Source organism: Carassius auratus, chromosome 1, assembly GCF_003368295.1.
Source record: "Carassius auratus strain Wakin chromosome 1, ASM336829v1, whole genome shotgun sequence".
Taxonomy (NCBI): Eukaryota; Metazoa; Chordata; class Actinopteri; order Cypriniformes; family Cyprinidae; genus Carassius; species Carassius auratus.
Window position 1 is genome coordinate 31,441,112 of NC_039243.1, and position 13,743 is coordinate 31,454,854.

The window sequence follows — 13,743 nt, forward strand, 5'->3', positions numbered from 1 at the left end:
CGCCAGTGTGGGAATGTGTGTGTGTATGTGTGTGTGTGTGTGTGTGTGTTTTGCACAGATTCTTGCATTTACAGAATTAAATATTGAAATATAATGATAATGAAAAATAAAAGTTGTTCAGGGTGTCGATATATGTCTAGCACACTGTTATTTTTGTCATGTATTCTATACTGTTCTGTTCAAAATACTGTTCATGATTTGTGAGGTAACTAATACATTTCATTTATATGACATCATATCAACACATGTGACAAATCATCCTTTGGGGTCATAAAGGCAAGGGTTTAAGTCTATAACACATTTGTTTTGAAGGCCAAGTAACACTTTGTCACTGTGTATTCTTAATTTGACTTCCTATCTATGTTAATATGTAACTTACAGAGGAGATCAAAGCCATCTGGTAATTACAGTCTGAACTTCACACAGTCATTCTTTTATACAGTCATGCATATATAATTACAAATTATAACACTTTGTATGAGCTGTCATATAACCATTGAAAACTATAATAAAATATTGTCACCCAATCAGAGACTTATTACACGTTACGCTGCAGTGCATTGGTGTAAAAGTGTTTCCAAACATGATTTAAAAAAAAAAAAAGATTTTAAAAAGGTACCTTTATTTTATTTTTTTAAATCGTCTTTCTTTAAAAATGATAAAAATTTTTATAGAAAACTGAAAGTGTCCACACTAAATCAATAGCCAAGCCTTTAAACACATATATACATATTTCCAAAGACTGTGTGCAGACTAGATGTGAAACTGATGAAAGGATCAGCACACACTGTGAAGTGTAACACACACACACACACACACACACACACACACACACAAATGTTGTATTTATATGTTTTATGGGTTCATTCCTAAGGCATATTGGTTTTTATACTGTACAAACTGTAAGTTCTCTCCCCTTACCCTAAACCTACCTCTCACACAAAACTACAGGTTTTTTTAGATTTTCAAAACACTTTGTATGTATTCTGTATGATTTATAAGCTGTTTTCATCATGAGGACCAAAAAAAATAATTAAAAAAATTTCCCCACAAGGTCAAAAATTGACTGGTATTACTGTCCTTGTGGAAATATTTGGTCCCCATAACAAAGGGAATACCAGTACACACACACACACACACAGAGAGAGAGAGAGAGAGAGAGAGAGAGAGAGAGAGAGAGAGACGTGTTTTGAATCTGTGGTTACCTTATCTTTTCCGTTGCTCCACAGACAATGAAAGTGAGTGAGTGTGTGAGAAGGGTTTTTAGAGTATTAGGTTCTGACAAATTCCTCAAAAGCTTTCCAGGAAAAGCAAGGTTCTTATGGTTAAACCCCAAAAAATAAAAATAAATAAATGCTATATTTGTTGAGCATCGTGCCTCAAAGCTGTTTTTTTTTTTTAATCAAGCTTATATTGTAATGAAATATCTTTTGACCATTTCACAAGACCAGGGTGATACTTCTCAACACAGATACATAAAAATATTTATTTTGCATGTCATAAATACATACAATGCAATACAACAGGTGTCATGTATTTTACAGCAGACTGAAGGAAATAATTACATTTGCTGAAAATGTTTAACATGGATATGAAAACGAGATGATTATGAAGATGACAGTGAGGATGGAGCCAATTTATTATTATTATTATTATGAGAAATAAAAGGGTCTACCCAAACTTCTCACTTCAAAATAAAAGCAATACACTAATTTACTTTGTGTAAGTCTCTCAAATGCCTTTTTAATAAATATAAATAAAAAAATGTATATCCAACATAACATAAATAGACATCTCACTATTCTCCAATGAAATACCAACATTAAAAAACTGTTTACGCTTTGAATAAACGTGTTAAGATTAAAGTTTGTGCCACTATGGTCAAGGCAAAAACTACAAGTGGTGTGTTCATCTTGATCCACCTTCCAGTGCATTTGTGTGTGTGTGTGTGTGTGTGTGTGTGTGTGTGTGTGTGTGTGTGTGTGTGTGTGTTTTCAACAAAATACGTGATGCTTTACATCTTAAACAGAACTATCAGTAGTATGCAATCACTAAAGTACCGGCACCCGTATGCACACACACATGCTCAGCAGTCTCCGCCCTGGACTATAGTAAAGACAAACGCGCAGAGACTCGCCCAGGAATCTCCGCACATCTCTTTGGCGACCTCGCTGTGGTCAGTCCTCTCTGTGCATTGGAGCTTCGTGCTCGTGGTCGTCGGTGTTTTCTCTGTGGGGGGTTTCTCTTGTGAAATTTCCGTAAGTTTGAAATGCGCGGCCAGCGGCGCACGCTTACACATGCCCGTGCGAATCATTGCGCGTGCATCCGCGCAAAGTGTCTTCTGTATTGCGACAGATCTGGCTATCTGTTTCCAATAACCTTTAGGATTAGACCCATATTCGGTGCACGTCGAGGGCTTGGCAGTGTATTTACAGCTGAATCCATCCTCATTTCCAGACTTACATCTAACAGTCATGGTGTAGATGTCCTCTCCGCGCGCCACCCACGAGCACTTCGCCTTGTCCTTGAAAAAAAACCTTCCTTTGTGTACGGAAATGTTCTTATCAACTCGGCTCCCCAGCCTCTTTCCTTTGCTCCTCGCTTCTCTAATGCTGTCAGCAGCGAAGATGAGCTGAGAAAGACACAGGAGCAGCAGGAGCACAACAGTCCCACGGAGAGACATTTCCTTCAGTGACGCAACGATCTGAGACAAATTAATTATGAGATTAAACATGATCATTTTTTACCTTTCAAAAGATGCAATAGGGTAATAGTTAATAGTATTATAGATATAGCTAGACTCTTCTTATAAGTTCAAAACTACTTTGATTTACACCAGAAAGTTAATTGATCTTACCGATAAGAGTTAGGAGGAGAGATGGGTGAAGAGATTCCTTGACCAGTTTACGTCAAGATGAACTCACTCGAGGTATTTATATGTCAAGTGACACACCCACTTACTACTGGACAATCAGATTCTCAAACAGGAGGAAACCCTTTAATGAGCTCCTGCATATGCAGGAATCCACTGCCTGCGTCATTCATATATTTGCATTTTTAGAGGGGGCTGAAATAAAAGATAGGAATTACATGTGCTGTCATGGGCCTGAGGTTTTTTAACCCTTTGAAATCCTTTAGCTAATATTGTGTCCCTAGTCCAAAATGCCCAGCCTACAAAAATTGCTTTTCAATATTATTTCTTTCAATCTTTTTTTTTTTTTTTTTTTTTTTTTGACTTTTATTTCTATTTATATAGTTTTATTTGAAGTATAGCACGTTTTGTATTTCTTTTTGGAACTGATTGATCAAAGGCCTCACTGATCTGAGATCATGCACTTCAGTTAAAAAATAAATAAAAAAATAAAACAAAAAAAGGGCTCAGGTCGAGCTGAGAGCAAGGTAAATCTGATTTAAATACACTGTATCTGAATGGGTAAATGGTTGAGGAGGACACAGACAGAGACTGTAGCAGCAGAAGTAAGAGAGGTTCCTGTGGCCTCACAAGACCAAAACCTGTTCCTTAATTCCATGTACAGGATTAGACAAAGGGCTGCATAAACGTAACACCATTATGCTTGTGTACAATGTCCTGGTGTGTAAAAATCCTTTGTTATGGGCCATTGTGAGTGTGCACTCATGTGGTAGGGGTGAGGGGTCCCTGTCATTGTCTTTCTGGCCTAATTTCATCGCTGAACCGCCACTCTATCCCTACCTTCCTATATCAGTTTAATATGCTTTATTAACTGTTTATTAACTTTTAGCATTTGCATTCACACACAATTATTGTAAAATAAGTATTATACCTACAGTTGTGCAAAGACCATGTATTTATCTTCTTAAAGTGTGTTGTGCATCTACTTGAGGAATGATAACTGGAGCTTAATAAATTTAGGTCACTTTTGAGGGGAAGGCAGTTAGAAATGGGGTACAGAAAGACAGAATGCTGGATATTGTAGATTTATATATCTTCATATAAATATAGGTGTTTGTGCGATGGTTTTATATGTATATGTATATAGTAGTCAACATTTGAAGTGGATCAAAAAAGTTCATCAGTTGTCCCAAGACAACAACTTTGATGAAAGGTTTTTATCCACTTCATATGCTGATTACTGTATATATATACTTACATTTATTCATTTAGCAGGTGCTTTTAACCAATATATATATATATATATATATATATATAATGGTATTAAATAACACTTATTTTACACCAAGTCTTTGGAGTTTTGTTTGAGTTATGAACAATGAGTCATCCATGGAAGTCCAATTTCCTTGTTCATTTTCATTACTTATTTACCAAGGGATCAAGTGATAAAGTGAAACTATTATAATGACGAAAAATGTCTTTGTTGTTACAACTAAGACTAAGCGTTGGCTATCACTCATGAAATGATCTCACACAATGATAAAGCTAAGTTTGTATTAATGATTGTGAGTGTGATATTTGTATTTTTTTTACAGAAACTGCTTGTGAATGTGTCTGGTGGAGAATCAGGCTCATGAATCTGCTTTGTGATTATTGATTATTGACACTATGACCCATTTCATAGAAAGGGACGGGACTGTGAGTTTCCAGGTGTTTGCAAATTTTCTATGTTAAACAGAGAATATGTTTTGAATAATTATTAGTGACAATACTAAATGATATAGTATTATAAGAATTAATGAAGAATTGAACCTTAAGAGGCCATGGGGAACTTAAGGCAGAAAATACCGTGCAACATGCATGAGTTGTGTCTGTAGGGTGTGTTCATGTTTGGCACATATTCAGAACATAACTCTTTGATTACAGGGATCTAGAGTGATTTGAGCTCTTTGTAATACAAATACATGCATTATTATTTATTTTGGTTAAATGTTTGCAGAGAACTTATAGAATACACTATATATAAAAAGGCATAGCAGTGTGACATTTAAAAATTCCAGTCTGTCTTTGTAGCTCCAGGGCTATGGCCCCATTAGCCCCTGCTATAGCAGATGAACTATGGTCCACTGAAAAAAATAAAAACATTTAATATTTTTAATAAATATTCCTTATGTTATTCCAATAACTTTCTTCTGCTGAACACAACTGAAGATATATTGAAGAATATCGGTAATCAAATTTTGTAACCATTTAATTTGAGTATTTTTAAATGAGATGATATATTGCCCCCTAGTGGTGTTGATGTGCTCTGACATGTAAGTGTTGAACAAAAATCACACTTGTTTCTGTTATGTTTGAAACCACATATTTTTGTCATCTACAGATTTCTGATCATATATAATAACTTTGGTTTTTTTTTTTTTGTTTATTATTATTAATTTTTTTAGAATCTTTGCTTAAGATTTCAGAAGAAAGCAGATTCCAGAAATCAGATTATAATTGTTTTCTGAAAATAAATTAGATGTAAATTAATGTGAGAGATTAATTTGAGAACATGAGATTCTTGAGACCAGAAAGCAAGTAAAAATAAATAAATAAATACATAAATAAAAAAATACAATTAAAACACTGATTGTGTTCTGACACCATACACAGAGAATTAAGAAATATGAAATATTTTAATTAAGAAACATGTTACAATTTCTTTCTTTCATTCCTGTTGTTCCTGCATGTACATTTACTTGCATGGAAAATCACACAAAACCAGTCATATCCACATTTCCGCACACACACACACACACACAGAGGATAAGAGAGAGCCCTGGTCTCTGGAGGAAACACTTGGCCGGTTGTCAGACAATCTGAAAGTCTCTGACACTGTTAACCTACAGAGAGGAGAAAATGGATCAAAAGATAAAAATGTGAACACTAATGGATATAAATCATTTGATTTGAGCTATTTTGTTAAAGTGTGGAGGTGTAACATAAAAATCCTGTTCAAATTTGCTTAGGCAGGTATTTGACACGGGTGTAAAGCAGCTTTGTGTCTAACACTATTTCTGTTTGCTTTCCACTGTAAACTTTTCACACTAAAAAGCTTCTGAATTTCAGTCTTTCATCTCCTGAATACGCTAAACTAGTCTTGTACCAGTCCTCAAGCCAAAGTTAACACTTACAGGAGTTAGTTTTATGTAAAATGATGTTGTGATGTAGTTTGTGTTTGTTTGTTTTTACGCTATACAGTCAGATACAGTAGCAGATCTTTCTTACACATGATTTAGAGTTAGTTTCCACATAAGCACTGATTGGTAATTCACAAAAAAAAAATGATGTGCTTACCAGAGGTTTTGATGAATTAATTCTGGAACCAGTTAATGAAGTATGCGCAGACACCCTGGAGACTCTTCCAGCAGTATTCCTCTGCCATCTTGGTTGCTTGACTCTCCTCCGCCACGGTGGGTCTCGCTGTGATGCTCTTTACAGGTTTACGTGGTGAAACAGGCTTGGAAACAGCAGGCTTGGCTGGTTTGGAGGCTGGTTTGGCTGGTTGTTGGGGTTTAGGCTGCTGTTTTTGCCCGGGTGGTTTGGTAGGCGTGATGCTGGACTTGACCTGCTGCTGTTGCTTTTGCTGTTTGGGGAAGGAGATTTTGGGCCAAGAGGCATGAAACGCCATTTGGATCTCATCTGAAGCAGAGCGGCACATGTGTGGCTTGTAAACCTGCGGTCCCTGGCAGGCGTTCGGCAGCTTCCTCATGTCCCACATGATCTGAGTGAAGTAGTGTCGAGGGTTGCTGTTATACGCTCTGCAGAGGTTAGGTTTGCCCAGGAAATCGCACCAGTATGACTTCCCCTTGCTCTTGCAGGAGACACGCAGCTTGGTGAAGTTGGTCTGGCTGGAGATCACCATGACGCAGCTATCTTTTGCTTTACTGTTGAAACGAATGGGCTCATCCCAGATGCTTCCTTTCGGCTGCGGCTGCTGTCGACTGTTTTGGGTGCTTTCGATGTGGTTGATGCTGTTCGCCTGGATACTACTGTTCTGAGCCTGAGCATTGATGGCCCAAATGAAACAGACCAGAAGGACAGTGGCACTGCATTTGGCTCTCATGATGGAGGTGTAGAAGAGACTGAGCAGAAGGTGTTGGAGGTGCAAGCTGGCTTTATAAATACAAGTCCCACAAAGGGGTCTTTGAGCAGAGCAGACTGCACACATCCTTCGAGTCTGGTGGGCCTCTAGTCTCCAGTAAAGAGCTGCCTGAAAGAACTAATTGTAGGAATCTTTGGAGAAGTGTGTGTGTGTGTGTGTGTGTGTGTGTGTGTGAGCAGTTTAGTGTATATGTGATTGGTGTGTAAGTGATTTTGAGAGTGCATGAATGTGAAAAAGAAAAGCACGGTCTAGTTTTGTGAGGCATGACATTTGCAACCCAGTCTCGTGGGAGAACATAACTTTTTTATTTTTGCATGAATTTGTACAAAATCACTTTGTGCGAAATAAAAACTCAAACTTAAGCAGACCATACAATTTTTTTTGTTTATTAGATCGTATGAAAGAATTCCTATGAATCCATTTTTCATAAAGTAGTGTTTTGAGTTCTTTCATTTCTTCTTTGAGTGTGTGTTGATGGAGGGGAAGGTCATGGGTGTGGTTACATTCATGGTCTTCATTATATAATTATACATGCTAACAGAAGTGGGCTATTGACTATTGATGTGAAAGACGTTTTAGTTTCAGGGGAAGAGACAAGGAGAGTAATTCACCTGGAACCCATTTGTTTTGTCAGCTTCAACCAATGCGGCTAACATCTGGTTTACGTGAAGTACAACAAGTTCTCTTCTGACACGGTTTATGAGGAGTCAATTTTCATTGTAAGCATTTACTTTTAGCAACTGCAGAGATCAGGTATGTTAACATTTAGAAATCACGAAACATTGGTAGATTAAAAGACAGTGTGTATAGAAGTTTTGTGCATATATGTGCTTCACAATACTGCCCTCAAATCAACTCCTCGTAAGACAATATAACTCAAGACACACACACACACACACACACACACACACACACACAGGACCTTCAGAAATCTCAGGATGTTGATATATATCATGTTTAAATCCTGCTTTCCTTCATTTTATCATTTTCTAGCAGTAATGTTATACAACAAAACAAAAAAACACCAACTACAACATTAAAATGTTATTAAAATAAATGGCATTTTAAAAGGTAGCTTTGATCAAGAATTTTTGAGAATGTGCTTACACAGGTTGTTTGGGCTATAGTGAAACCTCAGCACTATAGGGCCTTTGAATAACAAACTAACACTAAAGAAAACGTATTAGTGTAATTCCTAAATGTTGCATTGATTTACCATTTTTCACCATCTCTCTCAAAGAACCTTTTTTTATTTATTTTTTATTGCAAGACAAAATAAATGCAAATACAAAATAGCACTGCATTGACATACAATGAAAAACAACAACAACAAAAATAAATAAATAAAGACACGAAAATAATTATTTAAGTATAATATCATAATAAGCCTTAATAAACGTGTTATTCTTATTATTATCAATGTGTCTAAGATATTTAACAATAAGCAAAATCTCTGCAAGGAAGACATCAAATCTAGATAAAGTATTGTTGACAACATGGTTAGTTGGATAAACATTCTGCAAAAATAAAAAATTATTTACCTCTTTAATTTTATTAGAAATGCAGAATTCTTCAGGGAGTAACTTTTAGATGTAAAAATTTAAATCTAAAATGTAAAAATTTACATCTAGGGGATGTATATACTGAATATTGTAATATTCGCTTTATATATATATATAATTCAGAGAACCGGTCAGCATCAGTGTCATTAGAGCTCGTCACTTCCGCTCTCAGTGTTTACCTGTAACCATAGTGACGAAACAGGAAGTGTTATCCGCACTGTTTGTTGAATTAGTATAAAGCGCAGACGAAAACATTAAACTTTTACGTTTCACAGTCGAGGACGTTCAAAAGCGATGGATTCAGTTCTTCTGCACGGAGAAGCCGAAGGTTATGTGCAGAGTCTGGAGAAGATGGCATTGCGCGACATCGGAAGCCAACGGTAAGTTACCTGAACATTTATTAAAGTATAACGATTGTATAACGTATAACGTATAAAGTATAACGATTGTTTTTTTGTGTGTGTGTGTGTGGTATTTTTTTTTTTTTTTTTTTTAAGGTGGTTTCGCCAGCATGAGTACATCGAGAAGCTGAACATGCAAGCTATTCTGAATGCCAGTGCCAATCAGGAGGAATTCATAAAAGACCTCTTTGTTTCTCTTGGAAAGGTAACGTTAATTATTTATTACATTACATTTGATGACAAGAGACAGTATAGACGTTTATAATTTTACGAAGGATTTCAGTTTCAAATACTGTTATTTTTGCAATTCTATTAATAAAAGAATCCTTAAAAAAAGTTTTTTGGTTTCCACAAAAATAAATAAATAAATAAAAATTCTGCTTTTTAATACTACTATAATAAACTAATTTCAATGCATTTAAATGGAAAACTGTTTTACTGTATTTACATTTACATTTATTAATTTAGCAGACGCTTTTTATCCAAAGCAACTTACAAATGAGGACAGTGAAAATTTTTTTTTTTTTTTTGTATTTTTGATCAAAGAAATGCAATCATAGTAAATAATAATAATAATTCTAATGACTTCAACTTTTTGAATTGTAAAGCATCGCCTAATTATTGATTAACTTTCCCACTGGCACATCTTCCCACACTTTCACAAATGTGTTGTAAAAAAGCAGATTTTTTGTTGTTGGGCTTCTTCCAGATACCAACACTGGTGCATGCAATGATACTCACAGAAGTCTGGAAACATAAAGTGTTTCCCATAATTTGCAAACTCCAGGACTTTAATCCAAAGAGCACATTTCTTCTCTACATGGTGGTAAGTGGCCTCAGCTTCAAATGACCAGGTTTTCCAAACCATGCCAGGCTATTATTTAAATAAATTCTCCGTCATTGCATTCTCTCCTAATTCTAGATTCACCATGAAGCTACCATCATAAACCTGCTGGAAACAATCATGTACCACAAGGTAAGTGCATCTTCACGGAGAAATTGGTTTGTATTTATCTGAATGTGTGATTTTAAAAAACAAAATGCAGCAAAAGTAGATGATCGGAAAACTAAGACTTCATTCTAATTTGACAGCAATATAAAAATGGCTAAATGTTGATGTGTGTGTTACACATGCAGGAGTCCAGCGAGGCTGCTGGTGATAGTGTACTTGATTTACTGGATTACTGTCATCGCAAACTCACACTCCTGGCAGGACGCTCTGTTTCTGGACAGATCCTGATGGAGGACCGAGTTACACACACACAGCAGTCAGACACAACATCTTTACAGGTGAAGAACACTTTACAGCATCGATTCATTAGCATCATTTACTTTACACTTACCAAAACTCGTACACTGTTTCCTGCAGGATCTGCAAAGACAAAGTGACATGTTAGAGTTTGAAATCTCCGTCAAGGCTCTGTCAGTATTGTGCTCCATCACCGATCACATTGAGAGGTATTTCAACTTCTGCTCATTTTAAAGAGACAATGTTAAAGGAATAGTTCACCCAAGAATGAAAATTTGCTGTCTAACATGTAAATGAGTTTGTTTCTTCTCTGTAAACATAAATGTAGCTTTACATCACTTGCTCAACATTTTATCCTTTGCAGTGAATGGGTGCCGTCAGAATGGGAGTCCAACAACTAATCCACACAACTTCCATCAGTTAAACATCTTGTGAGGTGAAAAGCACTGTTGGCTTCAAACCATTTAACTTTCAGCTAAATAACAAGTTCTCTATTCATAACATTGCTTTTTCTAGTGAAAATGTTGTGTTGTCTGAATCAGGAGGGATATATATGCACAAATCAAGCTCTGTTTACAAGTGAAAACAGTCTAAAACAGTTCTGAACAAATATGTGGGTTTTATTTTTGATGTGAGAGGACAATAGAGGAGTGAGATTTTCATTGGAGGATGCGTTATTATGGATTATGGGCTCTATAATAATGCTTTCTAGTATTTAGGCCAGAAACAATGGTTTGAAATTAAAAACAGTTCAATGATGGATGTTTCTTAGAAATGTGCAGCATTGATGCTAACTGATGCACTGGAGTGGTGTGTGGATTATGTGGTGTTTTTATCAGCTGTTTGGACTCTGACGGCACCCATTCACTGCAGTGCACCCATTGTTTGGCAAGTGATGCAATGCTACATTTCTCCAAATGTGATGAAGAAACTAACTCCTCATCCTCATCTTGGATGGTCATGGTCATGCATATTCTATTCATTTACACGCTGCACATAAAACATAAACTCAAAAACAAATCTTTAAAAACAAATGCCTAGTACTGAATTTTAAAACATCCTCTTTTAATGTAGTTTGAGTGTGAGTGTGCTCTCGAGGATGCTGTGCACTCATAATATGCCCTGTGTGCTGGTACAATTGGTGGAAAATTGCCCCTGGAACAGAGGTTAGTCTCTTAGCTATACTGTATTTTAAGCACGTGTTATATTGTCCAATATAAATACTAGAGAGAGAACTGACAAGATAATTAACAGAACAGGTGAATGTAATCATTAATCAGACACACTGAGAACACATTGTGAAAAAGAAAGCTGAACATAACAGCTTTACTGTCACATAGGAGTCTATTAACTGTTTCCATGAGTAGCACGTTTATCAGGAAGTGGTACAATATTTTATTTACGAAATTCATGTTCTCAGTAGCATGCTGGAATTATTATTTTTTATAATTTCTATGAAAGCATGCTTAAATCTGTTCAAACACCTCCATAGACTTACATTAGAAAAGGGGAAAGAGTATCATTTTTGACTGCATAGTCTAGTCTTTTTCTCTGGTGTAGGAACACTGGAGAAATACACCGAGGGGAAGTGGAGAACCGTCCTGCCTGAAGATCAGCTAAAGCTGAGTAAACACGACGGTCAGGTGTGGATGGCTTTACTGAACCTGCTCCTCAAACCAGACTGCCAGAGGAAATACGATTTCAATAGCTTTAACAAAACACAGCTCTTAAAGGTAAGACTTTACACAGAGCAATCGATCAGTGTTCTGTGACAGCATATCTTATTTATTTAATATCAGTGATAAATCATTAATATTCTTTCAATGCAGCTTCGAGGGTTTCTGACAGACGTTGTTATAGATCAGCTACCGAATCTACTTGATCTCAGGCATTTTCTCAGTCAACTCGCTGTCACAGATCCAGCGGCCCCTAAAAAAGATCTCATCTTGGAGCAGGTATTCCAGCAAACACACATACACTACCATTCAAAAGTGTGGGGTCAGTAACATTTTTTTTTTTTTTTAAAGTAGATAATATTTGCATGCAATAAAATGATCAAAAGTGACAGTATATACATTGCATATTGCAAAACATATTTTTTTTTTATTTCAAATAAACTTAATTTTGCTTAATTTAGGTGCCAGAGATATGGAATGATATTGTAACGGAGAACAGCAGCAAGTGGAAAGCCATTGCTAAACACCAAGTGACACATGTTTTCAACCCCTCTGAAAGTGAATTAAGAGAGCAAGCTAGCAGGTGAGATTTGATGTCTCTAATCTGGAAATGTTTTTCATTAGGGTAGCACTTATAAAACATATCAGTTTAACAGTATGCATGTAAACTGTTTATTTGCACCCTTCTGATCAGGTTGGCTCAAACATATAATCTAGATGTGATGGAGAATCTAATCCCAGACAAACCCAAGTGTGGAGCATGTGGAAGAGTGGGCGCTAAACGCTGCTCCCGCTGTCAGGGAGAGTGGTATTGCAACAGGTATAACAGCACATGGGCCAAAATGATGCATTTTTTCACATTTAACCCTATAAGTGAAAACTAAATTGTTTGTTAATTGTTAATAATTCTGTTCGTCTGTAATTTCTCTGTAGAGAGTGTCAGGTGAAACACTGGCCCAAACACAAGCCTGCATGCAAACTCATGGCAGAGGCCATAGAAAAACCTCAGGAGGAACTGAACATCAGCAGCTGAAGTACATCTGGGAGAGAGTCATGCTGCGGGGATCTGAGTCCACTATCAACTGTCCAATTTAGTGGACACTGATGGAAAAAGACAAAAAGATGCAACAGTTCCTAACCGTTTCTTTCTTGAGCTGTTGTCTTGGTATATTGAGTAGATCATTCTTGTTCATATATGTTTATAAACATGATTACATATGACATCATTTATTTATATTTTTACATGATTAATAACCGTTACACTGTAATGTTTAAATGAAAAATGCAATTATACAGGATTAACTGCTAAAAAACATTTGAGGTGCAATCCCTTAGATTTTCACTGATTAAACTATATCGCATCTGTTGTTAATTACTTCCTTTATTTTGGAAAGCAAAAAGATGAAATTTTTAACGATATCGTTTCAAATGTTTTTCATGCAATTACAAAAAAGGATGACTGGAGCGTTTAAGTTTTAGAATTAAAAAAAAAAACGAATTTGACTAAATATGTAAAAAGCCTCATTTGGCCTAACTTGATATAACAAAACTAAACACATACATATAACAAATTGAAAATATAAAAATAAATTAAAACTAAAATTTAAAACTATTATAATATTCCAATGATACTAAAATAAAACTGTTAAGCTTAGAAAGGGTGCAAACGTGAAATAAATGTAATTATGTTTACCTTTAACAAAAAACACAAACCATTTTGAGCTGATTGTTTCATTGTAATGTTCACACAGAATCCATGTTCCAGTGGATTTGCGGTGTAAAAAAAAAGTCCAAAACACTTGTTACAAGTGTTTTGAATGTCATAACATGGGTGAA

General features: G+C 35.9%; 2 protein-coding genes and 1 pseudogene across 2 annotated transcripts; 1 reads left to right on the forward strand and 2 right to left on the reverse strand.

Moving 5' to 3' along the window:
* Positions 1-1,459: 1,459 nt before the first annotated feature.
* LOC113107508 (fibroblast growth factor-binding protein 1) lies at positions 1,460-2,965 on the reverse strand. The gene is made up of 2 exons (XM_026270077.1): positions 2,858-2,965; positions 1,460-2,704 (listed from the first exon to the last, which is right to left on the reverse strand). The coding sequence occupies exon 2, from the start codon at positions 2,681-2,683 to the stop codon at positions 2,087-2,089; it is 597 nt and encodes a 198-aa protein (XP_026125862.1). The 5' UTR covers positions 2,684-2,704; positions 2,858-2,965; the 3' UTR covers positions 1,460-2,086.
* Positions 2,966-5,660: 2,695 nt separating this feature from the next.
* LOC113108569 (fibroblast growth factor-binding protein 2-like) lies at positions 5,661-7,675 on the reverse strand (annotated as a pseudogene).
* A 1,085-nt stretch (positions 7,676-8,760) lies between these two features.
* On the forward strand, positions 8,761-13,475 carry LOC113107544 (zinc finger MYND domain-containing protein 10). Its single transcript, XM_026270143.1, has 12 exons — positions 8,761-8,961; positions 9,079-9,187; positions 9,692-9,808; positions 9,905-9,958; positions 10,120-10,272; positions 10,352-10,440; positions 11,306-11,397; positions 11,792-11,964; positions 12,061-12,186; positions 12,369-12,490; positions 12,602-12,727; positions 12,841-13,475. The coding sequence occupies exons 1-12, from the start codon at positions 8,876-8,878 to the stop codon at positions 12,938-12,940; spliced, it is 1,347 nt and encodes a 448-aa protein (XP_026125928.1). The 5' UTR covers positions 8,761-8,875; the 3' UTR covers positions 12,941-13,475.
* Positions 13,476-13,743: the final 268 nt, after the last annotated feature.